The sequence below is a fragment of the Ursus americanus genome, chromosome 2, assembly GCF_024610735.1.
Source record: "Ursus americanus isolate L20-20 chromosome 2, mUrsAme1.1.p, whole genome shotgun sequence".
Lineage (NCBI taxonomy): Eukaryota > Metazoa > Chordata > Mammalia > Carnivora > Ursidae > Ursus > Ursus americanus.
This window is the reverse complement of record NC_142128.1, coordinates 91,049,783-91,076,460: the sequence shown is the minus strand read 5'-3', so window position 1 is coordinate 91,076,460 and position 26,678 is coordinate 91,049,783. Positions and strand designations below refer to the sequence as shown.

The window sequence follows — 26,678 nt, the reverse complement described above, 5'->3', positions numbered from 1 at the left end:
GCAGCAGAAGAAGGAAGGAAGGAAGGAGGGAAGGATGAACTTTGCTGGGAAAACACTTGCAGAAAATCTGATCAGGAACCTGGTGTCTTCACTTGGTGCATTTAGTGGGTCCAGGTGGACCAGGGATTTGCACTGTGGTTCCTATGGTTGTTTTGGTAGGAAGAAGTTTCCTGGCAGGGCCTTGGAAGGGGGAGGGGAGGAGTGGAGGAAAGCCTTATTTCCCCTCACAGGAAGAGGCGGTTGGGTTTCTTTGGTAGGTTCCTCCCTGATCAAGTCTCAGCAGAAGCTGCTGATGAGCCAGAAGTCAAGCAGGGAAGAAGAAGGCATCACAGGGGTGGTGGTCTCTCACCTGTGGTGAAGGTGGCAGAGGTGAGGCCGCTCCGGGAGGTGTCCTGGGCTGCCTGCAGGAGCACTGTGTAGTCTGTGCTCTCAGACAGGCCCTCCAGTCGGATCCACGTGTCCTCTGCATCCACAATCAGCTCCTGTGCAACAAGCGAGGGAGGCAGGTGGAAGGGAGGGACCAACACGCAATTGAGAGGAGCTGGGAAGGGAAGCCCAGAGCCCGCGGCCAGCTAGGTCAGTATTGCCAGGGCCATTGTGTGCTCTCCACTCCACAACAAGGAGAGGACCGAGCCAATAAGCAGAGAGGGCAGCTCCCGTGTGAGAGTTAGGCAGCTCCTACCTCACAGATGCACGTTGGCATAAAGGCAGGCCTGTGAGTGATCAAATCCAGTGGTTTTCTGACTACGAGATTCCTCAGGACTAGGGGAGGCAGAATCCTAGGCCTGCGTCCTCCATATCCAACAGACTAGCTCTGCTTAAATCTATTGTGTATATTTGGCTTCTGAATAGTGTTTCACTTTAAAACAAAAAAGGATTCCATTGCGAACAGAAGCTTGACAACCAGTGCTCTCGAAGTACTGTTTCAACTGATCACGTAACCCAGAAATTTGTCATCTCTTTACTGCAGGCTATATACAGAGGTAGCCTTTACAATGCTGATCGAGAGGCATAAAAGACTGTTGAATTTGATACCCTGCTCATGTTTGCTTGGCCCTGCTAGTGAAATTTCCCCCCAAAACTATGTACGTATATAGGCTTGGAAGTTTCCAATGTGCTTTGCATCATCGTATTGAAAACGCCACCACAACCAAGTGAAGTGTGGAGCTAGACACCCCCATTATCTAGAGCAGACTAAGACTCAGAGAGGTTTCGTGCTTTGCTTCAGTTTGTTAGGAGAGTAAGAGCGAAGCCAGGCCTAGCACCAAAGTCTCTGGCTTGCAGGCTCAGGCTCTTTCCTCAACAGCATGTATGTATCCATCATGGCAAACCCAGTGTGCTCCCTTTGGATGGCTTGATAGAAAAATCTCCTTTACAGACAAATCTCACCTTGCGGCTTCCATCAGTGGATTTGTAGGTTAAGATGTAGTTTTCAATCTCGGCTCTGGGAGGCTGCCAGGAGATCAGGGCACTTTGTCTGGTGACTTCACTGGCTGTCAGGTTTGCAGGAGGGTCCAGGACTACAAAGAGGAGAAAATGCCAGGAGTGCCTGCCTCTCCAGCTCGTCTCTGTTTGATTCCATTGCAGGCCCATGTATCTCTTTGCCCACCTATGTGGTCTCTGGGCTGCTTACACGCTGACCCTAGTTCTAGCTTGGACAGGAGCAGAAGGGTGCTCCTGGGCCAGAAGATAATCAGTCAGTGTCATGATCATTCCTGCAACTATTCCCCCCTTCCCTCACCTGGGCCTCCGGGCCTAGGTGTGACAACTTCCAATCTGACCTGTGTCTGAAATCATGACCTTGTTAAAAATGCATGTCTGCAAGTTCACTCTTGAGCTTATATCCTTCCCACACCTATAACTTTGTCTACTGTTCTGGCTTTGATTGTACCCAGCAACTATTTCCCAGATATCAAGCCTGGTAATATGCATCAGATTTTTCTGGGCCCTATGCATTTCCAGTACTGGCCTTTCTTGGCCTGGTTCTACTGCTGTCAGCCGGACTCAGGGTGAGAGCAGGAAACAGACACGTGTCTGTTGCCTGAGAGCTGTAGCTCACTTTCACTGGCATTTGGGCAGCAGTCAACGGAAATACAAACAGCTCATGGCTGCACTGTCCAAAGCCTATCAACTATCATTTAGAGCACCACATGAAGACTGGTAATTTTCAGGATCCACAGGAGCATCTAGGGACACTGGATGTGTAGCCAACCATGTACTCACGGGTAGAGAAGTTGGTGCTGACGGTGCCACTGGTGAGAGGCCCACTGGTGGCATACATATTGACAGTATAGTGGGTGCCAGGAAGCAGGCCGGCAAGCTGGAATCCCTCACTGCCCCCATCAACCAGGATGGTCTCTCCAGCAACTGAAATCGGATGAACATGGATGAGAACTGAATAAGGCTATTCAACCTAGGAAAGCCTTACCGAATCCAAAGGCATTTCATAAAGATTCAGTATTAGAATTTTGGAAAGAATCTCTTAAAAGTTATTTAGCTTAGTATTGTATTCCACACAAGCCTCCCCTCTCATCTTGTTTTGCATCTTAATTGAGAAAGATAGTCCTTACTTGGAGGCCAGATTTCTTTTCCATGACATCTACTCAGGCCGTTGGGTTTACAAAGAATCAGCTGAACCCTCCGGCTACATGGCTCCTTCTTTCCTGCCGCATCTCCTACTCAGGTCCTCTCTCCTCTAGGCTGAGAAAATTTATCCCCAACCACCATTCCGTGGATGTGGCGATTCTAAAATTGTAGATTTTTTTGCGCCCGTGGACAGAGCTTTGCCTTCATTTCTACTGCATTTTTCATCGTCGATTGAGTTTCGGATCACCGTCTCAGTTTATTGAAATATATTTGATTTTGGATTCTCTTGATCACAGTTTAAAAATTTTTTTATTCAAGTACAGTTGACACACAATGTGATATTAGTTTCAGGTGTACAACATGGCGATTCAACTCCCCCATACATTATGCTATGCTCACCGCAAGCATAGCTACCATCTCTCACCGTACAGCACTGTTACAGTATCATTGACTTACACAGTTTCGTTTTATATACAAATGTGGTACTCATGTCTTCTCTGTATTCATTCATGCTGTCAATAAAACTGCTCATTAGAGCAGGGCCAAGCCCTTTATGGTGTCTTTAGAGTACTTCTGAGTAATTCAGCATTCAAGAAAGTTTACTGGGCACTTCCCCAAATTAGGTAGGGTCTGAGGTTTCAAGTTTCTTGTGGGCTAAAGGCATAGAAGGCATGCAAACAAATAAAAATCCAAACCACCTCTTTGGAAGAGCAAACATAATGATTCGATCTTTTGAATATCCTCATTTGCAACATCCTGCCAGCGGTCACTGCTCTGGCCGTATCGAACCATGGCAGTTCCTCCAAAGTCCTCACGTTCTCTCCTATCTCTACGAATGCACTGTGGCTGTTCTTTGTCTTAGAAGTCCCTTTCTTCTATTCTCCTTCTCTAACTTTATCTAAGATCTGCCTTCTTTCTTCCCTTCAACACCCACCCTCACCCCCAATGAGTGATCTATCAGTTGTGGCCCAAGCTGTTTTGTGATCGCCTATGTCATGACACTGCTCACATTGGGTGGTAACAATATACTGGTCTGTCTCGTCAACACCAGAAGTGATTTCTGCGAAGAAAAGAACCCGTGTTTTGTCTCTGAATCCTTATAGCCTTGTTGGGTGTATGGCTTGTGGGAGGACATCCAAAATATTTGTTGAATGAATGGAAGTTAATTGATATGATGGAACCGTGTACTTTGCACCGGTCAGCAAGTGGGTCTGACTGCCTTAGGGGAATACTGGAAGCTTTGACGGAGGACATAGTGTTGAAACTAAGACTCAGAGGATGGGTTTGTCTAGGCAGACAAGTGGGGAGAGAATTTCCGGATAGAGGAAGCAACACATGCAAATGCGTTGTGGTTTAGGAAGGCATGGTGAGAGGTAAGAAATGCAGGCCCATGACATGCAAGGAGGGGAGGCAGGAGTTGAAATGGATTGTGCGTGAACATAGTGGGTTATGATGTATCCATAGTCATGATATTCATTCTTTGAGGAGAGCTATTCAATCAGCTACCATTCTATGTAACTCCAACTATGATCCATCACGTATTTTTCCATCTAAGTGATAAGTAGGTTTTTCTGATGCCTTGCTGAAATCCAAGTGTGTTAGCAGATTTGCCAATAAAAAAAAAGATATAAAATGGGTTTGGTAAAACTTATTCTTAGTGAACCTGTGCTGGTATCTTCTTCCAATTTATTTAATAGTCTGTTTTCGTTTTTATTTTCCCAAACTTTACCAATCAGCTTACTTTGCAGCTTACAAAATTGGTTTTCTCTGTCATTTTTGAAAATTAAGACATCTGCTTATCTTTTGCCTTCTGGTATCTTTGTTCTCTGGATTCCTGAATATAACCCACAACAATTCTGTGATCACATGTATAATTTAGGCAAGGAAATCATTTTCCTAGGCCTAGATACTTGAATTACTGAACACTATTTTGCTTTGGGCTTCTCTATTCAACTTCAAATAGCATAAGGTGAACAAGCATGGTGAGAGGACATTGAAACTCAAGATTTCATGTTGACTCAACCTTTTGGGTTGGATATGAGTAGACAAGACTAAAGCAACAAGAGTTTGCTAGCTCTGGATCCTTTGTTACCAAGTATTATCTGCTTCAAGCATGGTGCTTTAGTGGTTTTCTCGCTCTATAAGTATCTGGAAAAGTGCACTTTCTTGCCCATTGCGTTTGGGGGCAAGTCTTAGCTCAACTCAGAATTTTGTCTTCCAAGTGCTGTTTCTATGTTTTTGTATTTGCTTTTGTTTATGGGCCCTTCTTGTACCTTTCAGATTCAGCTTTCTGAATTTCTATAATTGATATAATTTGTAGAGTTTAGGGACATCTTGAGAGCTTTACAGTAAAAGTAAAGCAGGAAAATTTCTAAGATGTCCCTCAAATTGATAAATCGTCCTTTTTAAAAAAACTTAAATAATAGTCTTCAGCTCCAGTCCCCACCATTCCCACCTGCCTGATGCATAGACTTGTAGACGTTCACCTGCAAAGTGTGTGAGAATAATGACGTAGTTCTCCACTCCACCCACTGGTGCCTTCCACTGCAGCAGGGCTTCTGTTGGAGTGATGTTGGTAGCAGTCAGATCCACGGGGTTGTCCATGGCTGAAACAGAACCAGAGAGTATCAGGTAAAGGTAGGAGATACTGAAGGATGGAAGCGCAGTGAACTATTTCCTATAGTTTCACCCATCATCATATCTACTGCTGTGGTGTACAAAGTAATGAAGTGAGTGGAGATCTCTTTCCTTTCTTCCCTTCGATCCCATCCTCTTCTCCCTTTTCTCCTTCCTCACAAGTACACAGTTCTCTCCTGATTGGCCCCAGATCTTCCTTTTACTTCATTCACTGACGTATGCGCAGAGCCCTGTCAGGTCCTACAGGGGATTCCAAGGTATGGCTGTTGTGTTTGACACATTAAAACCTAGATGGAGAAACTAAGAGCATAGAGGAATTGTTATCTTTCTTTAGTTAATGAGATATTTTGCTTCCCAAGCTACTTGCACTTTCATAAGTATAAAGGGCATGCCTTGTGGAATGATCCCTGTTAACGAACTTCAGAAAGTGTGGTGGGAATTCCATGAAGTCAAGGAGTATCCACAGCACCTAGAACTTACAAGGTAGTCAGTGCTTGCGGAATGACTGAATGGGTCTCAGGTTGCCTCGAAAGCCACATACGATGAGTGAATTCTTGCTTTGCTACTCACTGGCTCCCTTTGTACTGAGACCTGGGTATCCCTTTTGTAGCCTAGAGAGCCGAGGGGATTCTTCCAGGCTAAGGAACAATAATGCCTGTTGTGGGGAACAGAGTTTGCTCATCATGGGACCGAGTTCCCATTCTTATTTGCCCATGCTCTATGCCTTTGTTTCTTACTATGCTTCCTTTCTATAAAGTTGAGATTTATTTTAGAAATGGATGTTATTATAATAGTTTAGGTATCAACTCAACCTAAGTGTTGCATGATTTACTTTTGGGGACCAAGATGTGCTATTGATCTGGCCCTGTTCTCTAACTGAAGGTTTCTATTGCTTGCCTATGCTCCTTATTTAGAAGCAACAACTGTGAAATATTTTTCAGATTTTAATATCTGAATTTTATATGTAATCTGTGTCTTTAACAAGTTCTTCAAATGCAACCTTATGAAAAGAGACAAAGAAATGTCTTGGGAGACTAGTTAGCTTGATCTCTCTGAGGTTAACTATGAGACCCTGAAGGAGTACTCATTTCCCAAAGTTGTAAAATCATACATCTCACATTAAAACAACAACAAAAGAAGACATTTCTGTGGGCAATCTGTTTATTGGGAGTTGCCACAATAGCTCTGTCTGAACCTGAAAGAGGGTGGTTTGGGTTGGTACGCTGCGGAATATCTGCTTTACAGATACTTGCTGCTTATGACCAAGAACCCAAGGAATGAGGTTTTTTGACCCAAGTTGCTGCTTTCTTTTACCTTAAGGGGTAGGAGGCTCTTAAAATCCATTTTACAGTCCTCAAAGAGAAAAAGTCTAATTTCTTTACCATGAATTTCTAAGACTTTCAGGAAGGTGAGGGCGGGGGGCTTCTTTTGACTCATTGGGCATCACTTTGGGTCAATATTTGTTGATTCCTTAATGGTTACAGATAATTTTATGAAAGGAAAGATTGGACCAAAAACATGGCTGAGTTATGTGTAGTTATAGGCCTGGAAGGAGACTAGGGAAAATGAGAATATCCTGTGGTGTTTTTTAGTAGAATACTTTTTTTAGGTTCTGAAGCATTCTGAAGGCATGTTTCTTTGGCCACTTACTTTACAGATGTTTCTGGGCCTGTGAGAGCATCTACAAAAGTGGTGAGGAATTCCAAGTTACCTTTTCCTCATTCAGGAAGTGCCATTCTCTGAGGAAATTAAGCAGCCTCAAGAAGTTCCAGTGTTCTCCTAATGAGGCAAGCTGGATATTTCCCATGTGCTATGGGAACGACAGCTTAACTGGCAGGTTAGGTCTGGGGTCTGGGGACAGAAATTTTTGGCTGTCCCCTCTGGTGACTTCTATAGCAAATCTTTCCTAGTTCTGCACGGTGGGCTGACTCAGGGGCCAGAGCAGGAGGAGCAGTGGAGTTGCTGCAGGAGCCCTGTCCTCAGGCCCATCCAAGGAGCTCATTTTCCAAAAGAAGTCCTCCACCTTTTTTTAAATTTAATTTTATTTATTTATTTGACAGAGAGAGAGACAGCGAGAGAGGGAACACAAGCAGGGGGAGTGAGAGAGGGAGAAGCAGGCTTCCCGCTGAGCAGGGAGCCCAATGTGGGGCTCGATCCCAGGACCCCGGGATCATGACCTGAGCCGAAGGCAGACGCTTAACCAACTGAGCCACCCAGACGCCCCAAAGTCCTCCACCTTTTGAGCATAAAGCAATAACAAGTGCAGCCACTTGGTGGCTTCTGACCTGGAAGAAGAGTTTCAGGACCCCAAGGATTATTACTGAAATAATAATCTTTTCCTTCTCTGAGGTAAAATTTACTTGACTGAGTCTTTTAAAAAAATTAGATAAGATGATTCAGATGTCTGTTCTGGAATTCACTTCCATAATGTATCTTTGAAAGGTCACATTTCCTATTGAAAATTCCATGAAAATTTCTGATCTAAACCAATAAGATTATTAGAAGAGGGTTACTCTCTAAACTCCTGGTATTAGAGGGAAATACCAGAGGGGAGAGAAATTGCAAATTGCTTTGCATGATACAGTGAGTCAGAGGAGCACCCAGGAATGGAACTTCTGAACCCAGAACCAGTGTCCTCTGTATTAGCCAGAACAACTCCACTCTTTGCCTCTTCTGTCTGTTGCAGGTCCTCAGTCAGGGTCTTGTCTTGGCTCATGACAGGGAGACATGCCTACCTGTGTGAATGAGGGTACAGACGCGCTCACTCTCCTCTCTGCCCCTCACACTGTTGAGACTGATTTCATATTCAGTGGCTGGATATAGCTTGGTGATGGTGAATTCTGTCACCGTGTTGGGCACCACTGAGCTGTCCAGCCGTCCCACTAAGGAAGAGAAGAAGCCACTGTTAAAGTTCATTGGATCCTTCATCAACACAGCTCATGGTATAATCTACATAGAAGCTTCTGGCAGCACTTCGTCATGAAGCACAGATGGGTGCAAGGCCCAGCACTCAGTGGGGAAGGAGGAGAAATGATTCATAGACTGGGAATGTTGGAGCTGATGACACCTTGCATGCTGGTCCCACCCCCTCATTTTATAGGTTCCTTGGAGCAAAGGAAAAAGGTGGTTATGTGGTTTTCTAACAAGCTGGTCTTCTTAAGGCAGTCTAGAGGTCATGGCTGCAAAGAGTGGTCCATGCAGCCCAGAGACAGGGTAGTCTGGAAAACTATCCCCCTGCATCCCTGGACAGGGGCATGCCCTCTACTTTGTTAACAATGTGGCATGTACCAGCAGGAACTGTCAGGTTGCAGGGGAGGTCTGGGCCAACTTTTTCTGACTTATAACTCGGCTGAAGTGGCAGAAATAGGACCACCATCACTGGACTTCCTTCTAAGGCTCCATATGGTTCAGCTGAGTCTTTATGCATCACCCAGGATTCTAGTCTTCGACTTCACTCTCAGAAAAGTGAATGTGACCCTGGGTTTTGGCAGAATTCTTTAGAGTTCATTGTTATTTACTTCACCCCTAGATAAGGTGACCAGTTACCATGGTTCACTCTGCTGATGGAGGGCCTGCTTTCTGGGTGAATGTAGTCAAGCCTTTTGTGAGAGGAGTTGGTAAATTCAGGGTTTCTTGGCTGCTCCCCCCTCAACCCACTCTCATTGTGATGGAACATGCCACAGAGAGGAGGAGAATGAAAATGGGGAATGATACCCTCTGGGATATGTAGTTCTCCCATAGCAATCTTCACCTAGCTCCAAATCCTATCCATTTGTGAGAAAGCAAATAACTTTATTACCTTGTGTTGGCCGATAGGATACTCGGTAGTAATCAAAAGATGCAACAGGAGGGCTCCAGGAGACCATAACTGAGTCCTTGGTCACATTGCTAATTGTAATGTCTTTGGGGGGATCAATTCCTACAAGAACCCAGGTAGTTGTGGGAAAAAGACAGAAAGCACAGTGTGAAAAAGCAATTTCTATCCTTGGTTTCTTTGGACCGAGAGCTAATAGTATTGCAGAGGGAGAAAAGATCTTTACACCAGAGCATCCTTAAAGCCATGGTCAGGCCAAAGTTTCGCATGAAACCTCAAGTTATTGGCTAAAACTATGTTCATGGGGAATATTTTAACAACATGAAGTCAAGTTGGCAAGCTCTGTGCTGTGCAGCAGCTATTACCTGTGTGAAGGCCAATTGGGAACCTTCCTTTAAGTTCATGTGTTTTCTTTTCAACTGGGATTAACATGGTCATATTCTCTGGAGCAACTTCTCTTGGACAAACCCAACTGTTTCTCTTAGTTTTTAGCAGCCACCTACGGTTCAATTTGGAAAAACTGCCTATCCAGTCTAGAGGGATTTCAGATCACAAGTCCAGAACAAATCCACTTTCCTAACTTGTATTTCATCTGTACTGGATACTTCATTTCTTTTTTGATTACTGGAGGATCCCAGGGTCGAAACCAGCTAGTGCTTAATCCACTTGTCCAGTTTGTGAGTTCTTGTTAGTATGTAGGAAACCACTGAAACACGCATGTCCTCACCCACATGCACACTCACACCTGGGATTGTATTTGGAGAATGATGAGACAAAAATGATCCAGTTCATCTCAGAGTGCCTGTGTTTTCCAAACGACATGCAAATCAATCCCATTTTCTGAGTCTCAGGTTCCCACATGGTTGCGTGTTAGTCCCATATAATTTTGAGGAAACATCATTTGTATGAGTGACCTTACTGAGCAGTCAAAAGATGGGGTCTCCTCTTGGAGGCTAACTCTCTTCAGGCTGATAGTGTGAGAACCTCTGGACCAATGCGTTCAAGCACTGGCGTCCTCAAGACATTGAGTCCATTCTACCTTCCAAAATGAAGTTTCCCATCTTATACATTTTGTGCAACTCTGGAAGAGGTGGCTTTTTCAGAATAGCTTACAGACCCTCTCAATCCAAATGAGGCAGTCCCTTTCTCCTTGGGTATTTCTCTTTGTAAATTTCATTGACTTGTTGAAGACCTCTATAGGAACCCCCTTTCCCACCTGCTGTCAAGTACTCCAGCCTCACCTGTGGTGATGGAGCCCACGATGGGCTCAGAGGTCACCGTGCCATGGACAGCTACCAGGTTCACGATGTACTCAGTGGCTGGCTGCAGACCCATCAGGACAGTATGCCTCTTGGTAGCATCCAGGGAGACCTCTGTCATCTCTTCCTCTTCATCCCGAGGGCTGTAGTTCAGAATGAGTCTGTCTGCTGGAGGGGATGGGTCACTCCAGGTTATGTTTACGCTGGAGGAGGTCACGTGAGAAAAGTGCAAATGGGAGATGGGGCGGAAGCCTGCAAAGCAGAGGAGATGATGGTTCTGAAACATATTTGAGGTGATGGGACTCTTGGCTAGAAGAGCCAGCTTAAGCACCTGTCTTCCTTGTAAACTAGGACTCCACCTTCACTCGCTGACTCAGAGCTTCTCCCTCCCCACTCTCCAGTCCTGTCCACTCTCCTTTCTCCAAGCCATATACTGAAAAATGAATGTCCTCAGCAGGGTACGACCTCTGTGAGTTATTCATAATACTCACCCAGGATTTAAAATCTTTATCCTGGGAGAAATTTAACATGATTACATGGATCCTCTGAATGCCCACTGATTTAGTGCAGGCAGGAGAAGATGAACAGAATCATCCTCTTTGTCCAGGCTGTAGAAAACCAGATACAAATTTTCTGGCATGTAGGTAGCCTTGCTCATCTCTGCCCCTTATTTACAACCTTTCCATCTCGATATATTTATTAATTTCTCTTCTATCTCCTCCTTTTTCTATCCACATTCTTCCTTCTTAAACAAAATGGGGCATTCAAAGAGTGGGTTGCCCAGATGACCTTCTTGTACTAAGATCCATTAATGCCTAAACCCAGCTGGGATTTCTGCTGCCCTGTACCTGTGAAGGCATCCACAGTGGACTCGAAGCTTTGCTGCCGACCCCTCTCCGCCGTGATCGAAATGATATACTCTGCTCCTGGCTCTAGATCTGTCAGTGTGTACGAGGTCCTGTCCTTGGGCACAGTGACTTCTGAAGCAATTCCAGAGGATGGGGTAAAGGTAATTCGGTAATGATCAATGGGGCCACTGGCCTTGGTCCAGATGAGGGAGATGGAGGTTTCTGAGGAGGCGGTCACCATGAGGTCTCGGGGACTGTCAAGTTCTGTGGATCAACATAAGTGGCCTATTTTACACCAGTTCCATAGATCAGCCAGTATTTATTGGAATTAGACCTCCCCGTGGATTTCTAAGCTATCAGCAGGACTGCTGACCACAATGATTAGCTTGTCTTTGCTGACAATTATCTCACGTTTTGTTAAGCGCTTTCCGTTTGAAAGATGGCCAAGGGCTTGGTATATAGATGGACAATCTGCATAAAGGCATTAGTAGCTCCAACACCACAGGAATACACCCACCTCTGGGACAAAGCTGGCTGCTGATTCTCAAGCTCTCTATATTCATTTTCTCCCAGCCTTTCTTAGCAAGCCAACCAGGGTACAATAGGAGCCACCATCAAGTAGGGATATGACATTCCTGACAACAGTAGCTACCCTGTTCCTGAGGCCATTTTGACTGACCTGGCCATGGGTGTGCAAATCTGAGAACTCCTGGGGACCCATGTCCTTGTGGTTCTCTACAGAGGCTGTCTACACTAGAATGAGCCTTGGGACAGGGATTGGTTCAAAATCCCCAATTCAGTCCAGGCTGCCTGGACCTAAGGTACTAGAGTGACTTGGAAATTTACCCAGAATTTGGAAACAAATCTGCTGGATCCAGAGTAGCAAGGGTCTCAGGTGGACTTTTCCATTGTCCTTAGATTTAATGGGGTGTTTCCAAATCTAAACCTTTATCCTTGTGGCCTTTCTGAGGGCTTCTGTCATGCATGGTGAGGGACACCACATTCTGCCTGTTCTGGGGTGGTCTAGAAAGAAATATGACCTGCTATGACACCAATCGATTTGGAATTTTCCACCCCTGTGGGCAGCCCTTCAGATCATGGGAGACATGCACAGATCTGTGGGGAAGAGAGGGAGACCATCCTGCATATTGATGTCACAGGTTAGGCACAGAGACCAGAGTTCTGCAGGTAGATGTTGTTTCTAGGCTGATAACTATCATCCAGGGACCTGTTCATTAAGGGACATTGCCTTCTGACAAAGCCTTGCCAGGACAAGCCTCCATGGCTTCTCAGGCTTTCAGAGTATCCTGGTCTTCTTCGGCACCAATCCTCCTACTCACCAGTCCTGGCATTCATGGTAGCTGGTACACTTTGCTGTGAGTTCATGACAGCAGATATTCCAACTCCATACTCAGTGCCAGGCACCAGATCTGTTAGCAGATGCAGAAACAAACATTATTCCGTGTGTGTGTCAGTGGTGGGGAAGGCAGAAAGGAGGGAAGCAAATGAGCTTAGATTCCTGTTCGGATCTTATGTTTAGTCCTTCCTGAATCTCCTCCGAATTTTATCTAGTACGAAATCCCAATTTCACCACTTAGGAAATCTGTACCAAGTCAATAGGATGAAGTGCTCAGTGCAGAGCTTCCTTCTTGCTGCTGATCTCAGGAAGGCAGTGAGGCTGCCCTTATCGGTGACCCTCAGAAATGTGCTCTCCTGCGGAGGTCTCCCTGTGGTACTTAGAGTCTCAGATTGGCTACAACTGGTGAAAGGAGTCCCTGTATAAGCTGTGAACTGGAGGAGTGTGTAATTGAGAGTGATTGTGTGGACATGGGCCTTTGAAGCATTTCTTAAACACTGTGTGTGAGCATCAATGGCACCTTCTATACATAGGGACAGAAACCATATGGGGACTCCAGGATCCCTTATAGGGAGCAACACTGGATGGACTTTCTGAGCACAGGCTGTCAGGCCTTTAATGCAGGGACAGACAGAAGCCATATTGCTGTGGGCTTCCTACCAAGGTCGGTAATTCAGAACCCAGGGTATGTGAAGTTATGGATTTGATCTTAGGATGACTTCTGGGGGACTCCAGAAGATGGAAAAGATGCAAAAATTGTCCAACTAAAGGATGTAAGCTTCTTTGGGGGAAATCCTTTGGGGGTTTAATACAGAGAATCGCTGGGAGTTTTCCAGGATATCTGCAATTATCTGGGGTGTTTCCCTACCCTCTCCCGCATTCATTTGCGGACTAACTGGCTTGACAGTATATTAATTTCCCATTGCTGCTGTAACAAATTACTACAATTTAGTGGCTCAAAACAAAATAAGTCTGTTGTTGTGCAGTTCAGCATTCAGCAGGTCTGAAGTCTAAATGGTTCAGCAGGGTTGCAGCCTCTGGAGGCTCTGGGGGAGAAATCATTTCCTTGCCTTTCCCAGCCTCTCGAGACTGCCTGCATCTCTTGGCTTGTGACTCCTTAATCCATCTTCAAAGCCAACAGCATAGAATTTTCAAGACTGCTATTCTCTCTGACCTCTGTGTCCATTGCCCCATCTTCTACTCTGAGTGTTCTCCTTGTATCCCTCTTTTTTAAAAAAATATTTTATTTATTTATCAAAGAGAGAGGGGGAGAGGGAGGGGGAGGGAGAGCACAAGCCAGGGGAGCGGCAGGCAGAGGGAGAAGCAGACTCCCCACTGAGCAAGGAGCCAGATGTAGGACTCGATCCCAGGACTCCAGGATCATGACCTTGAGCCAAAGGCAGACACTCAGGTGTCCCTCCCTGAATCCCTCTTATAAGAACCCTTGTTCTTACATTGGCCCCACCTGGATCACTTAATCACATCTACAAATTGCTTTTCGCCATGTAAGATGACAGAGTCACGTGTTCTTGGGATTAGAACGTGGGCATCTTTGGGGGCCATTACTCTAGCATCACACTAGCGTCAAATATGCCCTCATTTACTGGAAGTGGGATTGTAGAAAAATACAAGATCAAATCATCACCTATGGGGCCCCCATGATGAGTCTGAGTCCTTCTGGTAGGCATGGGGGGGGGGTGGCTGTGTGGGTCCACAGGGTCCTGGCTAATGATCATGCTATTCTGCATTTATATTTTAATTTGTTCTTTTCAAAATACCTGAATGTGCTTTGACCCTCACCACAACCTGAGGAAAGTGGATGGGGAGTCTTTTCTCCATCTGTGTTAGTTTCTCGTGGCTGCCATGACAAATGGTGACAACAGGTGGCTCACAACAACAGAAGTTTATTCTCCCATAGTTCTAGAGTCTAGGGGGCTCAAATCAAGGTGTTGGTGGGCAGGGCTCCTTCCAAAGGCTCTAAGGGGGAGCATCTTTCCTTGGCTCTTCCAACTTCTGGTGGTTGTTGGCCATCCTGGGCTTTCCTTACTTGTAGTTACATCGCTCCAGGCTCTGCCTCTGTTGTCTCATTTTGTCTTAGTCAGCTCGGGCTGCTACCACGAACAGCCATAGACTGGGTGGCTTAAACCACATTTATTTCCTACAGTTCTGGAGACTGAGAAGTCCAAGATCAAGGCACCAACAGATTTGACAAGGGGCGAGACCTCACTTCTTGCTGTATTCCCACATAGTGGAAAGAACAAGAGAACTCTCTTGGGTCTCTCTTTTATAAGGGCACCAATCCCATTCGTGAGGGTTCCTTGCTCATGACATAATCACCTCCCAAAGGTCCTATCAGCCAATATCACATTGGGAATGAGGTTTCCAACATAGGAATTTGGGGCAACACAAAGTCTGTAACACATGGCATTCTCCCTGTGTGTCTGTGTCTTCTCCCCTTCTTATGAAGACACTGGTCACATTGCATTTAGGGCCCACCTTAATCTGTTTTGACCTCATTTTAATTTGATTTCATCTGTAAAGACCCTATTTCCAAATAAGGTCACATTCACAGGTTCCAGTTGGACATGAATTTGGGGGTGGGGTGGGCACTATTCAAAGCAGTACACCATCATATTATAAAAAGAAACTAAGGCAAAGTTCAGGACTTTTAGGAGGAGTGGAATGTCCCAGCCTGCCCCCAATGTCCTCCCCTCCCCTGAGCAGCTGTGACTTCCCCAGGATCCCTGAGGTAATAGGAATGATTTTGACAGGAAATGCGTTGAGCAACCTTTCCTTAACAAATGGCTTTTTTAAAAAAGAAGATTTGTCTATTTATTTGAGAGAGAGAGTGGGGAGGGGCAGAAGGAGAGGGAGAGAGAACATCTCAAGCAGACTCCCCACCAAGCTTGGGGTCTGACATGGGCTCAATGTCAGGACCCTAAGATCATGACTCTGAGATCACGACCTGAGCTGAAACCAAGAGTCAGATGCTTGACTGACTGCACCCCCTACGTGCCCCACAAGTGGCTTGATTTAATGAAGGGGAATGCTGCATGGTAGCCAGAAGGTTCTGCACCCCTCCTCAGTATAGCTTTAGTAGAGCCAACGCAATAAATCCCCCTTGAGTATGGCAGAACCTCCAGGCCTTACTGCCCAGGCTCCCTTGAAGGAGTGCATCAGAACCAGCCCTCTTTTCCCTTTCTCGAACCAGCTCCATCCACTTCCCAACCCTTCATTCTTTCTTTCTCTAAAGTGTCAGTACCAATGGAGGTCAAGTTTGAAATTTCACAGATTTTGAGGTCTGCCGTGCTTCCATGAACATTCAGGCTCTGCCACTTTCTACTGCTGTTAACTTTGATACTCGGTATCTTTGAGCTTCCGTTTCTGTAGAATGGGAAGAGCAATGGTATGTATCTTGGAAGGTCATCATGAGGATGAAACGAAGTACAGTGCCTGGCCTGTCCTGATCGTAGCCAGTATCATTATTATCTTGCTCAGAGGACTATTCCAGGATCTTAAGTCTTTTTTTGTGTGCCCCAGGCAGACAAAAGGCTGGTCCTTGGCACACCTGTCATCAGTTTGCTGAGGCTTAGCCTGTTGGCTCCGACGAAACCAGTGATTCAGGAAGTCCGGCTGTCAGTGAGGAGCCAGCCCCTTGGCTGGGGGGAGTACCTGTCACTAGATTGAGTGGGTGATTGCAACGCCCCCAGAGCCGTTCCAGGCACACATTTATCTCCGTCAATATGTTCAGCGAGCCCCAGGTACATCCTTGGTTGGAGAAATTAGATTACCTTTGGGACATAAACTACTTTTCTTAGGCATCTGATTGAAACCTTCAATTGCCTATAATGAAGTAGAAATTCTCTGACGTAGATGAAGGGTGACAGATCAAGGGAGTAAGACAGAAATTATATGTTGCCAAACGGATCTAACATGTAACGTTTTCATCTGAGTTTCTTATTTATGAAGCTTAAATGAAATGTTCAATAATTTACAACGGAATCATCTTTTCCCAGAAAACGGCAGAGCAGAATTTAAAGTAGTCTCGTCCCAGGCTTTCTGTCTAGGGGATGGGAAAGTGGGACTCGCTTATAAGTTCCTGCCTGCTGCTTCCCTTTGATTTTCTGTAGCTTTCTTCCTGTGCTACAAGTGAATTGTTGCTCTTTGCCAGCAGGTAAAATACAGTTCTGCTGGAAAAGAAAATGTGTATCGGAGGCACACCAGCACACTTATACATCAGCACTCTGTGGACTCCTAGGGATTTCTCACTTTTTAAAGACCCCATTGCTCTCCATCAATGCTCCCTTTATCTTTCCGTCCACTTCCTGAAAGTGGTGGCATATGAATGGCTCTGTTGCCTTGCTTCACAATAGCTCAGAAAATTCATCCCATAGGAAACCACCACTCTCCATGCCATATAGAACTTCTTTTGTTCAGCTTGGAGGCTGATGCCTTTCTCAACGCTTTCACGGCACACCCATTCTTCTCTGAACTCCCAAAGCACGCAGTTCATTCACTCACCAAACATCACTGAGGGCTTCCTTTGTGCCGGGCATAGGGGATGCCAGGGCAAGCTCAATGGACATCACCCTTGCCCTTCCCTTAATGACATAAAAAGAAATCTGTACTGAAGGAGAAAATTATTTTTTGAGCACCCACCATATGCCAAGCACTGAGCCGCCTGCAGTAGGTAATCTAGAAAAATACTGAAGAAGAAAAGGAGGGAAGAAGGGAGGGATAAAAATTGAAGGCAATTTTTTTGAGTGTCTGATGGTCAAGAGTCCTACGACTAGCTCTAATTTCTTAGAGGGTGTGCCTATTATCTCATTTAATTCCCCTGCAGCTCTGCTGGGAGGGCATTACTGATGAGCAAATAGAGGCTCAGAGAAGTCCATTCCTTGACTGAGGTCATGAGGCTAATAGACAATAAAATTGGCTTTGGAACTCAAGTCCTTTGTTTTTTCTGACCTGTCATACATAGCATGGTCCCTGTCCCTAAGAATCTTACAGGCTAGTGGAGGGGAGTGGAGTAGCAGATTGGAATTGGAGGAATTTGGCACCACTCCATGGCTTGCTAACTAAGGAAATCGTTTCAGAGGGGGGATAAGATCAGCATGGACAGTAGTGGCCAGGGGAAGCTTTCTAGAGAAGAGACTCCAGTTGAACCTTGAAAGCTAGCCAAGATTAGGAAAGGTAGAGGGAAAGAGATATGGAATTCTCTGGTGGGCAAGATGGGACATGGGATCAGGAAGAGATTAATTAGGGCTGAAGAGCAACGGGAGTGAGCAAATTCTTCCCTGCATTGCAAGGACTGTGGGCGATGAAAGTAGAATGACTCACTTCCCCCTGTTTAGGAAGCTGATTCTTCCAGCTTCCTGCTGCTAGCAGGGAAGTCGTGGGGGGAAGCAGGCCCAAGAAGCTGAGATTGCTCCCTCTTGCCAGCAAAAAACATGAATAAGACCCCCTGGGATCTGCAGGCTTGATTGGGTTCAGGTGGACCCATAGAAATAGGGACTCTTTCCATCTCCAAATCCCTGGGCTCGTCTCCCGAGAACTGTGAGCCTCCAGTCTTCCAAACTGGGGTGAGAGTTTGGTTAACCCTAGTGCATTTACAGGACACCTGCTCTCAAAGGGAAGGGCAACCTGAAGACCCTGTGCCCAAGGAGTTTGTAGTCCATCTCTCAGTTTTTACAGCAATCATGTTCTTGTACTGTTGTGTTAGTTTTCATGTTGGTCTCCTCACTAGACTCTTAGGTCTTGGGTCAAGGGGGTTGATTTTTTGTATAATTCAGTCCATATCGAGTGAAAGAACATATGGTGCATGGAAGCAGCGTAACCAGGGTGATGGCAGCATTGGGAAGACTTCGGAGGGGATGTCTCGACTGGGTTTTGAAGGATCAGAGGTATTTAGGTAGAGAAAGGGCATCGCAGGCAGAAGGAATAATAGATGCAAAGGGGGAGCTGGTTAAATAATTCATGAAAACCAGGGACCTCACAGTGAAAGTTCCAGCAGTGGAATTTGGGTACTAGAGATTTCATAGATGGGAAATTTTTGGAGACAGACAGACGATCTTCTGAGAACCCCTGAAATCACACCAGATGGGCAGCAATCTGTTTTTTAATATAGTGGGGGTTTAAGCTCCCAGGCTCCCTATCCTTATTTTTCTGGGTGATGGCAGATGCTTCTCCAGGGGACCCTGAATGAATCAGGCTTTGGAGGACATCTACCTGTTTTTTGAGTGGGCTGACTTTAATTAAGGAAAGGACTGGCCCCACAAACCTATATTAATAATAATAATAACAACAACAACAACAATAATAATAATAAGGAACATTCTTCAATACAACTCTCTTGTTGCCAGTGAGATTAATGAGAAACATGGCTCATCACCTCCTGTCCTACAGGAACAACCCATCTCTGGGTCTTCACTATAAACAAGCACTTCCTGTTGAAGCCAAAGGAAATGAATTCCCACCTGGCTTTTCTCCTGGTTCCCTGGCGCTGGTCCTTCAACACAAATAAGGGGACAGCCACCTTTATAGGCCAGCTCTGTGAGGAAGAGGGGTGTGGAGGCTTCTGCCCTTTCTCTTCTCTCTTCTTGGGTCTCTGCGCCCACTCCCCACTTTCTGGCCCCTGGAAGGTGGCACCTTGTTCAGAGAGCGCCTTCCCAAAATGGCCACTTGGGGTCGCTGTGACTTCACCTGAAGGAGTCTGAGCAGCCTGGCCCCGGCCACAGGCCCATTGCCTGACTCCTCCTCCTCCCCCAGAAGAGCCTGCAGGGCGTTGAAGGTCTGGCACTTGGTCTGGTGTTTGTGCCCTGGCACATCAGGGAGTGCAGACAGGGTGAAGGGAACATCAAGTGCCTTGGTCTGCACTGCTCTGCCAGCTGGACTTCCCTGGGAGGCTCAGATTTCTTCATGGAAAATCCTCCTGTGGACAAGCACGTCTACCTTTGCACCTTGAGGAACCCCCTTCTTACCACTAGACCCTCACTCGAGCCCCAGGAGAAAATGTGGGTTTGGGTAGAGGCTTCCGTTCCAAGTCCCCAGCAAAACCAGCCGCCCTGAAGGTGGTCACTTGCACACCCGACTTGCAGTGCCAGCCTCGTGCGCGTGAGTGTGTGTGAATGTGTGCGTGTGTGCGTGAGTGTGTTGTGTGTGGCTGGCTGCGGGTCTTTGTTTTCCTGCAATTTTGTGTTGTACCGTGGTGTCTGTAGGAATCTTCAAGGGCTTCCCAAGCCCGGTGGATGATTTGTCTGATCGGCAGCCTGTGGCCTGGGGATGGAGTTCGTCACGGGGCAGAGAGAGGCAGCTGGGTGGGAGGTGCCATTGGGAGGCTCTCGGGCGGACCCCCACGGGGCTGCTCAGGGATGCAATGAGCTAGCTCTGGGGGTCTGGGTTAGAGCCTACACTCACATGGCCATAGGGACCAGCCCCTTTGACCTTTCTCTTGGCCACAGGGCTCCTCAAGCGTGGGCGCCCATTCGTGGGGCAGCACCAGGCAAACACGTGTAGATGGCTGAGGACAAACCCCTTTTCCATCTTGGCAAAACACTGCAGCCACAGCCCTTTCTGAGGACAAATAGAGAGGAGTCACCTTGGACACAGAGCCGTGTTGATCATTTGCACGGGTCAGATGGGCAGGGTTTTTTGACCCAATTCTAGTCAAGGACCGAAAATCTTCTTCTTTCCTCACTGTCCCCACATCGTCCCCCTCCCCTCCCTCTTCCACTCCGAGTTTTCTACAGGGTTTCTTGTTTTCCACTGCTACCCAGAAAACAGTGGGGGTGCCCGTCCCTGGTAAGCGCTGCCCGTTCTAACCTCGAGATACCTTGATGCGCCTGTAAACTATCTAACACTCAGGACCCCTTGGGACTCCAGGTCTGGCACACAGGCCAAGCACGCATCGTCCCGGCCAAGAGGCTCAGCCTAAAGAAGTTATCATTAAGGACACAGAAGCCACCAGAGCAGAGAGAAAAAAAATCATTGCAGACACGGAGTCTGTTGTTCAGAAACAAATTCATACTCCCGAGGGAATTCACCGGGCATCGACTGGAGCGAATAATGGAAAAGAAATGCTTGGCATTACGTGCCTGAGCCTGGCCTCTGTGCTGTCGAGGAGGAGGCATGTGGGGGGCGGGGGGGAGGCTTGCTGCGAGCCCTCGGCCTGCCTCAGAGGCCCAGAGAGTCAGCAAGGGCTGGTGGCCCACAGCGGAGGGGCTAACGGGGGCTGTGAAGGTGAGGGCTCCTGCAGGTAGCAGCAACGACAGATGCCACAGGACGGGGGGCGGGGGAGGGGCGTGGAGTCAGCCGAGAGAGGAAGGGGAGTGTGACCTTGTCCCGGGCAGAGGCCAGACTGCCGCTCATCCAGTCTGAGCTTTGCAGGGATTCGAAACCATAGAAGATCAAATGGCTGTTGGACTCTATGCGAAGAGTCTCGATTATTATTATTTTTCTTTCTCTTTTTAGAACATTGAGATAAAATGGACATACAACATTAGTTTCAGGTATACAACCTAGTAATTCAATATCAGCATATGAAACGGTCACCACAATAAGTCTGGTTAACGTCCATCACCACATGGAGTTCTGATTTTTCATGTGATGAGAATTTGTAAGATCTGCTTTCTTAGCAGCTTTCATGTATACAGTCGGGTATGATTGTGGTCACCACGCTGTACGCTCTACCCCACGACTTACTTAATAACTGCAAGTTTGTGCCTCTGACTGCCTTCACCCGTTTTGCCCACCTCCCCCCCCATCCTCGACTCCTGACAACCCCCAATCTGCTCTCTGTATCTGCGGGTTCCCCAGTTGTTCTTGACTAGGAGATAGGAAAGGTGGGGATGGGGGAGTGGGAGGTTTCCGCATTTGCTCTCTGGCCAGGGACGAAGGGCCACCGGTGAGCCTGAAATGCCCCTTCCACCCGTGGCCAGGGTCTTGCTTTCTACTTGCAAACAAATGACTTGTTTGGAGCCAGAAAACAAAACAAAACACAGCCTAACACAGGCCTCAGAGGCTGAAAAATTCTCCTCTTCAGTATCCAAGTTGGAGAGTAAGGGAAAGAACACAAGTCATCTAGAGTTGGGGTCAAATATCTCCCTCCTTTCGCTTTCCCTCCTGCACGATAGGTCCTCCTCTTCCTCCAGGCACCACAGCACGAGAGCCAACAACCCTTGTAATTCGCATCTCAGCAAGTACAGACATACCTGATTTCCTTGCATGCCTGTAATTCCTTCTTAAATCTCATGAAGCGATTTGCCTTTATAAATCTCCCCAGCAGTGAGCTCCCCAGGATAATTATGTGTAATATATATTTATAGTTTTATTTCACAAGCCTGACTCTAACCAAAAAATTGGCCTAGCTAAGCCCACTCCTCAATAATAGTTTTTCCATCTGCATAAGTTACAGCATTTATGTCTTGACTGTCCTTTACATTCTAGTTCTTTAGTACAAGCAGCCATGCAATGGGAAGCTTTTGGCAAGTCTCTGAAGAGCTGCCTTTGAGTCACAGCTGTGCCCCTTGCTGGCTTTGTGAGCTTGGGCAAGTTTCCAAACTCTCTGAGCCTTGATTTCCTCATCCATAAAATGGGGATGGTAACATCTGTCACGAGGTCGTTGTAAAGATTAAAGAAGCCGTAATTACGTGAGAGGGCCCGGAATAAGACAGATGATCAATGAATGTAGAATCTTCTTTGCCAACCATGGGAAATAATAATGAGGATGTGGCTGGATTCTTCTCTATATCACTCATGATTTTATGGCATATCCTCCATCCGAACAACTAGCCATCATTTTTGTAAATTGCTAATTGCCAAATCAGCCTGCGGTTCCAGGCAGGGACGGGCTACGCTTAGACTCAGCTCCCTCCTACATCATTTCAGTTTTTTTTTTTTGTTTAGCTTAATCTTTGTGAATGTCTCCATCTCTCTGTAGAGGCCTTTCCGCCAGCTGGTATGTTCCTGCTATGTTTAATTCACCCCCATTAACCTGCTTGGTCAGCACATCTTTCCATCTCCTTGCTGAGCTTCTAGGAGAGCGTCTGTCTGGAAAAAGCATTTATTATATTTACTTTAACTGGCCTCATTTTGCAAGGCAGTCTGGGAGGAAAACAGCTTTGATGATATGCCCTTGTTTACTGTGTGCACTCTGTGCTACGTATCCCTTGTCTACTAAGATGGCAAATGCTCTTGCACGAAGCCAAGACACAAGTTAAGCAGAGTCTCTGTGAGCGCACTGGTGGCCCCTGGGCTGCTGCTTTGCGTGGTCTCCTTCACCTGGAAACGATGGCCCACATTTCAGTGAAGTCCAGTGGGCAGGTTTTCCTGGGTGGGCATGTCTAAGGGCCCGGGAGGAGTACTGGCTGGGGCCCACATCCCCATGGGGACAGGGAGTGCTCCCCAGCCAAGTGGCATGGTGACCTAGGGTGTTGACTTCGTCTGTGCCATCACCAGTTCTGCCTTTGATTCCAGCAGAGCCACCTGACCCATCTCTGCCCCGACCTTGCTCCCCTCCCCCCACCCCGCTCTCCACACTTCAGCTGCACATATGGAGTCATTACATCACCTTTCTTAAAATCCCTCAATGACTCCCCATTGCCCTCAAGAATAGATTCAAACTCTTTACGGGGTATATAGGTATGAGCGGGCTCTCACTCTATCTTGTAGTCTATGCCCCTGTAGTGAATGTTTGCACTTTCTTTCATCCATCCATCCGTCCATCACTTATCTAGGACCTAGTGTAAGGCACTTCTCTGGACACTGGGGAGACAATAATGAGCAAAACTAAATATGGTCCCATTCACAGAACTTTAGATCCAGGGTGGAGACTTACAGCGGGATAATCACACCCTCAAGCATACAGTGATAACTCAGCGGCTCTGTGACGGCAGTGGTCACCCGTGAGATGAGGCAGCAGGACAGGATGACCTGACCTCGCCTGGGGACCACACAGGCTCCCCAGAGAGTGACAAGTGAACCAGAGAAGCAGTCATAACCGGGTGAAGAGGGTGCTGGGAGAGCCTGACAGGCAGCGGGAACAGCATGCACCAAGCCCCCTGGCAGCAGGGAAAAGGTGCTGGAGGAACTGTCTGATGCAGACCTGCGGTCCTGGAGCAGGGGGAGCACCAGGAGATGCGTAAGGAAAGGGAGAGGAGGGGATGTGGGCGCGCTAGGGTTGGGGGTTATCCCAGGAGCAATGGGAAATCCCTGCAATGTGTGCAGAATGGGACAACGTCGTTGAAGAGATTGCTGAGGGTGTAAAGAGGTTGGTCGGGGTCGGGAGAGAAGGTGTGGAGGCTATTTGCAGTGGTGAAGACGAGACCTGTAGTAGTTTCGGCCAGGTGACAGCAGACAATGGAGAGCAGTAGACACGTGACAGCTACTTGAGAGACTGAATGAGTGGGAACTGGCGATGGCTAGTGAGGGGGTGGGTGGACTGGGGAGAGAGCTGCGAGGGTGTGGACTCAGGAGGCAGGGCGTGCTCACCTGTGAGGGTGGCTCTGGTGGTTGGACCGATGCTCTTGGGGACCAGCAGCTCGTGGTACTGCTCTCCCGCCAGGGTGCTATACACGACCTTGTACTCCTGGACCTCTGCTTCACTGTTGTCCCACTCGAGGTCAAGGCTGGTCGCCGTGTGTGAGCCCACCCGCAGATTCTTGGGGGCGTCAATCTCTAAAAAAGAGTCAGTCATCACCAACATCACATGGGATAATGTGCATTTGCCATGTACCTTGAAGAATAACAAGCTTTGGGTTGAGAGCCCACATCTCCTGGCCTTCTGCCCCCTGTTTTGAGTGAACCCCAGGGCTTCCCTTGAGCTTTCGCTCTGCCAGATTCCATAGGTGGTTTGGAGACTTTTTACGTGGGAGTTAGTTATCAACACACTTTACGTTTGCCCCATTTCCATTCAGGGAATGTTCTAGAATATTTCCTGAATGGACGTGGGGATATTCTAGAAATTTAAAAATGAGCCAGTTATCGTAAGCTTGAAACTAAGTAAGGGAAACCCCAGCAAGAAAAAAAAAAATCAGAGACCGCTTCCAAGTGATTATAATGGAATATGGTAATATCAAATTTAGCCACCAGGCTAAAAGAAGACAGTTGATTGCAAGATTTTGAAGTATCAGCTGCCTTCCCCTGGATATACCTGCATGGATACTGCTGCAGGTTTGTAGGAAATTAAGTATATAAGGGATGTGATATAGTAGAAAGAATATGGGCTTTGGGGTCGGGCTTCAGGTTGAGTCCCAGCTCTGCCTCTTATTGTAATGGGACCATGGTCAAGTCTTTGGTCAAGGGAGGTGTCACTGTGCCTTGATGGGCACATCTGTAAAATGGGCCAGTAATACCGACATTTCAGGTCATTGTACAGATAGGACAATGCACGTGAAGTGCGTGGCATGATGCCTGGTCATTAACAGGGGCCCAGGCCTGGGAGGACTCCCTGTGCCTCTGAAGCTCATCCTGAGTTCTGACAACATGGCACCCCCCAGTGCTTGCTCTCTGGAGCTCCAGAGATTCCTGTGCGAAGGAGAGACCACCAGCACACGGTCTCTCCCACAATTCCGGGGGGCTGATTCCCTCTCCCCGGACGAGTCATCTCCTCAGGATTCTTTTGGCAGAGACAACACAGACCACTTGGAGGGGAAGAAGGTGCAGCCATGAAAAACTGCTACTTAAAGAGTTCTCAATAAGTCTTGTCTTTGAGACTTGAATTTAACTTTGGAGTGGACCAGCCATTTGTTCTGAGAAAACCTCCAGGAGACTTCTAATTTGCAAATGCCGGGCAAGTATACACCAATTGTTCTTGGGGAAGACAGGGACACCGTGAATCAATCTGAGCGCAGCTGCTTCAGAGTGAGAAGTGTTCTGTTTAGTGATGTAAATTAGGCGCATCTTTTAGCAGATTGATGTCTCTGCAGCTTATTTTTCTGACAAATGTTTCCTTACTCAATGTGGATTTAGCGTGCCGGATTCTGTGCATTCTTGACGTGCTGTGTGGATGGAGAGAAGAGCTTGGATATAGGGGCCTGTGGGAAGAAAGCACTTGCACTGGACCCTGTGCCACTCAGTCTCAAGCAGGAGCAGAGGCTGGGATAAGGCCCCGACTGGGTGTGGGGTGTGTGGCCTGAATGGAATTGGAGTAAAAAGAAGTTAGAGTTAGGGTTTAGGTTGTCTCCTGTACCCACCTACTGCTCTTCACAACCAAAAATTCCAGACATTGAAACTATGGTTTTTGTTTTCTAGAGTTTTATGGCCTTAGAACCTATGGACTGTGGATAGGGGGCAGTATTGTCTCTGATGGGACCACACGTTCCAGGTGTGTGATGCCAAAAGAGGTCAATGCTGGGAATGAGGGCTTGGGAATGTTAGAGTAGGCGGTTAGTTCGGCTCTTACAGGATCCCTGGAGGCCAGCAAAGGGGAAGTCATGGCCAACGACGAGAAGGTCAGAGGCCTGACCTGACCTGGCAGGACGAGAGAACAAAACCACAAGAAACTGCATCAAACCAGACAGGCCCAAGATGGCTGACAAAGTAGACGGAAGTTCACATTATTCCTTCATCAGACTGCATTACCATACTAAAATCTCCTCCCTAAGGGTGCCGTGACAGGAAACCACCCTGCTTCCAAGAAATCCCTGCCCCCAGTAATGAATATTCCAATTCCTTGTTAACAACTGTCAATAAAACATGGAGACCCAAACACCAGTGGACACAGCTCTCCCTCGAGCTTGACCGCTCTCATGTCTCCAGAGGGTACTTTTGCTTTAATCAACTTTTCTGCTTGTACTGCTCGTTGCTGTGTTGTGTCAGTCCTAAAATTCTTTCTCACGGTGACACCAAGAGCCTCCAGTGACATTTTTGGATAGGTTGGGTCACAGCCTCATGGCCTGAGATCTCCGCAGTCCACCTGATGACAGGGGGGCGGTCTTAGGAATGGGGGGAGTGAAATGGTTTGCTCCCCTGGTTCTTTTTTTGTTTTTTTGTTTTTTTAGATTTATTTATTTATTTTAGAGAGAGAGAGCATGAGTGGGGTGTGGCCGGTAGGGGCAGAAGGAGAGGGAGAGAGAATCGTCAAGCAGACTCCCCACTGAGTGTTGAGTCCTACGTGGGGCTCGATCCCTGGACCCTGAGATCATGACCTGGGCTGAAATCAAGAGTCAGATGCGTCACTG

The 26,678-nt window shown here is 47.0% G+C and overlaps 1 protein-coding gene across 1 annotated transcript in view; it reads right to left on the bottom strand.

Moving 5' to 3' along the window:
• Positions 1 to 26,678, bottom strand: part of TNR (tenascin R) — an 81,576-nt gene that overhangs the window by 29,436 nt on the left and 25,462 nt on the right. The window contains exons 7-16 of the mRNA XM_045811420.2: positions 23,989 to 24,174; positions 12,485 to 12,574; positions 11,145 to 11,408; positions 10,279 to 10,548; positions 9,023 to 9,142; positions 7,959 to 8,105; positions 5,073 to 5,192; positions 2,224 to 2,367; positions 1,390 to 1,520; positions 350 to 482 (exon numbers count right to left, since the gene is read on the bottom strand). Of these exons, the coding sequence (XP_045667376.2) occupies positions 350 to 482; positions 1,390 to 1,520; positions 2,224 to 2,367; positions 5,073 to 5,192; positions 7,959 to 8,105; positions 9,023 to 9,142; positions 10,279 to 10,548; positions 11,145 to 11,408; positions 12,485 to 12,574; positions 23,989 to 24,174 (1,605 nt within the window). The remainder of the gene's footprint in view (positions 1 to 349; positions 483 to 1,389; positions 1,521 to 2,223; positions 2,368 to 5,072; positions 5,193 to 7,958; positions 8,106 to 9,022; positions 9,143 to 10,278; positions 10,549 to 11,144; positions 11,409 to 12,484; positions 12,575 to 23,988; positions 24,175 to 26,678) is intronic.